At 36.6% G+C, this 2,031-nt stretch overlaps 2 protein-coding genes across 2 annotated transcripts in view; both read left to right on the top strand.

The window, feature by feature from the left end:
* Positions 1-989, top strand: part of LOC102030626 (protocadherin beta-18) — a 12,164-nt gene extending 11,175 nt beyond the window's left edge. The window contains exon 3 of the mRNA XM_005381126.2: positions 1-989. Coding sequence (XP_005381183.2) covers positions 1-210 — 210 coding nt within the window. The 3' untranslated portion in view covers positions 211-989.
* LOC102003539 (protocadherin beta-10) overlaps positions 1-2,031 on the top strand; it is a gene marked incomplete in the record, with an annotated part of 53,616 nt that overhangs the window by 30,510 nt on the left and 21,075 nt on the right.

Raw genomic sequence — 2,031 nt, 5'->3', positions numbered from 1 at the left:
CCGGCGCCCGAGGGCCCCTTCCCGGCCCGCCTGCTGGACGTCAGCGGCGCCGGGACCCTGGCCCACAGCTACCAGTATGAGGTGTGTCTCTCTGGGGGTACTCAGACCAGCGATTTCAAGTTTCTAAAGTCTGTTACCAGAAATCACCAGGAGGCTGGCAATGATTTGGAGGAAAATTCTTTATTTGTAAATGGTTTGGGGTACAATTAAGAACTGTAGGTTTTTCCAGATCATTCTTGATAAAAGTTAGCTATTTTTAAACTTTTTAGTTCTGCATTCCGAGATTCCCTCCCCCTTTTGGCTCATAAGGAAATTTCTGGGTTTTGCATGAGTTATCGTAGTTCAACCAATCGGAAATTTTCCTCTCATGTACCCCTCTGATATGTCTTTACAAAAAAAAAAAAAAAAAAAACTTATGAAGACAGTGAACCTCTAACTTCATTACTGAAAAGTCACAAGTACGTGCTCAATATGTCGATGACCCCAGTCCCATTGTCTGTTATTCATAACCTTTCTAAAAATTTCTGATGTTTTGAAGGCAAGCATGATATAATTGTAACGAATTATTATGTCTTCTGTTTGATATTATGCTCTCCTGTTTAGAATATTTAAATGGAGGAATATCTACCAATATACATGGTTTTGTTTTACAGTATTAAATGGGAAAGGTCACTATTTTCTTCCAAATCTAAAGTCTTTTATGGTCTCTAAAACAACCTTCCATATATATAGAATATATGAACATTATTATAAGATTAGATTTTACTTCAAGACTTGTAAATAAAAATCCTTTTGTGATATGTAATCCACCACATCTTTTTCTGAAAACTTCTCTTTTCAGCTGAGTTGTACTGTTACAGCTATGTTTATTTTATATGACCCATCTCCTCCTATGATTTCAGGCAACAGCACAAGAGGTAGACATTTCTTTTCTCCTTCTCTTTCCTCTTGTCTTTCCTTTTGCTTCTCCTTCTCCTTCTCCTTCTCCTCCTCCTCTTTTTTCTTCCTCTTCTTCTGTCTCTCTTTCTCTTTTTTGGTACTAGAGATTGAACCCATGATGTACACACTGAATTACATCCCCAGCCTTTTTTTGACACAGGGTCTTAACTTGCTAAACTACCTAGGCAGAAATTAAATTTGTGATCCTCCTGCCTCAGGCTCTCAGGCTGCTGGGGTTACATGCTTTTGCTACCACAGCCTACTGGTTATAGACAGTTCTAATCCAAACTGGGCCAATCTGATCCTCAGGATTTTTAATGGCTTCAGAGACCTGATATAACATAGTCTCTCTGGGACGAACTTTACAAGAAAATAATTTCACATTTGGCTCAATACTTGGAGAGAAGTACACAAAACCTATCTATCTATTGAAATAATGAAGATACCAAAGGAGTAACCTTATTTAAATTTTCTTGTTATACATGTTTCAGTCCCTCCTAAGTCTGCTTTCTCTCTTAGTTTCTTGAGAATGAAGATATGCTCTTTTAATAAACTTCCTCTAATTAAGATAGCTAAGTAGGGATTTTTTTTCTTGTTAAAAATTATGTTTAGCTATTCTTCCATGAACTGGGTAGACCTTGCTATTGATTTGAGATATTTATTGTGGCTCTTCATATCAATATAACAACATCAAAGGGGTGTTGACAGTAGTGTGGAAGGGATAACTACCAGTCTTTGTTAAAATAGATAATTTTGAGGAGAACTGGGAGATCTTTTCAATGGTATGGTTTTCAGAGTGTTTAATAGAAATACGCAGAAAATTCTGCTATATAAGAAATTTGAGATATAGTTAGTATCAAACAGCATTGGTGTGAAATAACATTGACAATGGAAAATCTTTCCAGTTTGCCTTATTCATAGAATAATCATAACTTTGTTGTTTTTTCTCCTTATAATGTATTTCTTTGGTTAGAAGGATCCACAGTATTTTCCACTTAATGGAAACACATTTTAGATTATTCTGAGTTGTTTCAAATTACTACTTGAGGGGCTGGGGATTTAGCTCAGCGGCAAAAGCGCCTGCCTGGCAAG

Source organism: Chinchilla lanigera, unplaced genomic scaffold, assembly GCF_000276665.1.
Source record: "Chinchilla lanigera isolate Chin_1 unplaced genomic scaffold, ChiLan1.0 scaffold00014, whole genome shotgun sequence".
NCBI classification, from domain to species: domain Eukaryota; kingdom Metazoa; phylum Chordata; class Mammalia; order Rodentia; family Chinchillidae; genus Chinchilla; species Chinchilla lanigera.
The sequence above is the reverse complement of the archived record's forward strand: the minus strand, read 5'-3'. Positions and strand labels throughout refer to the sequence as shown.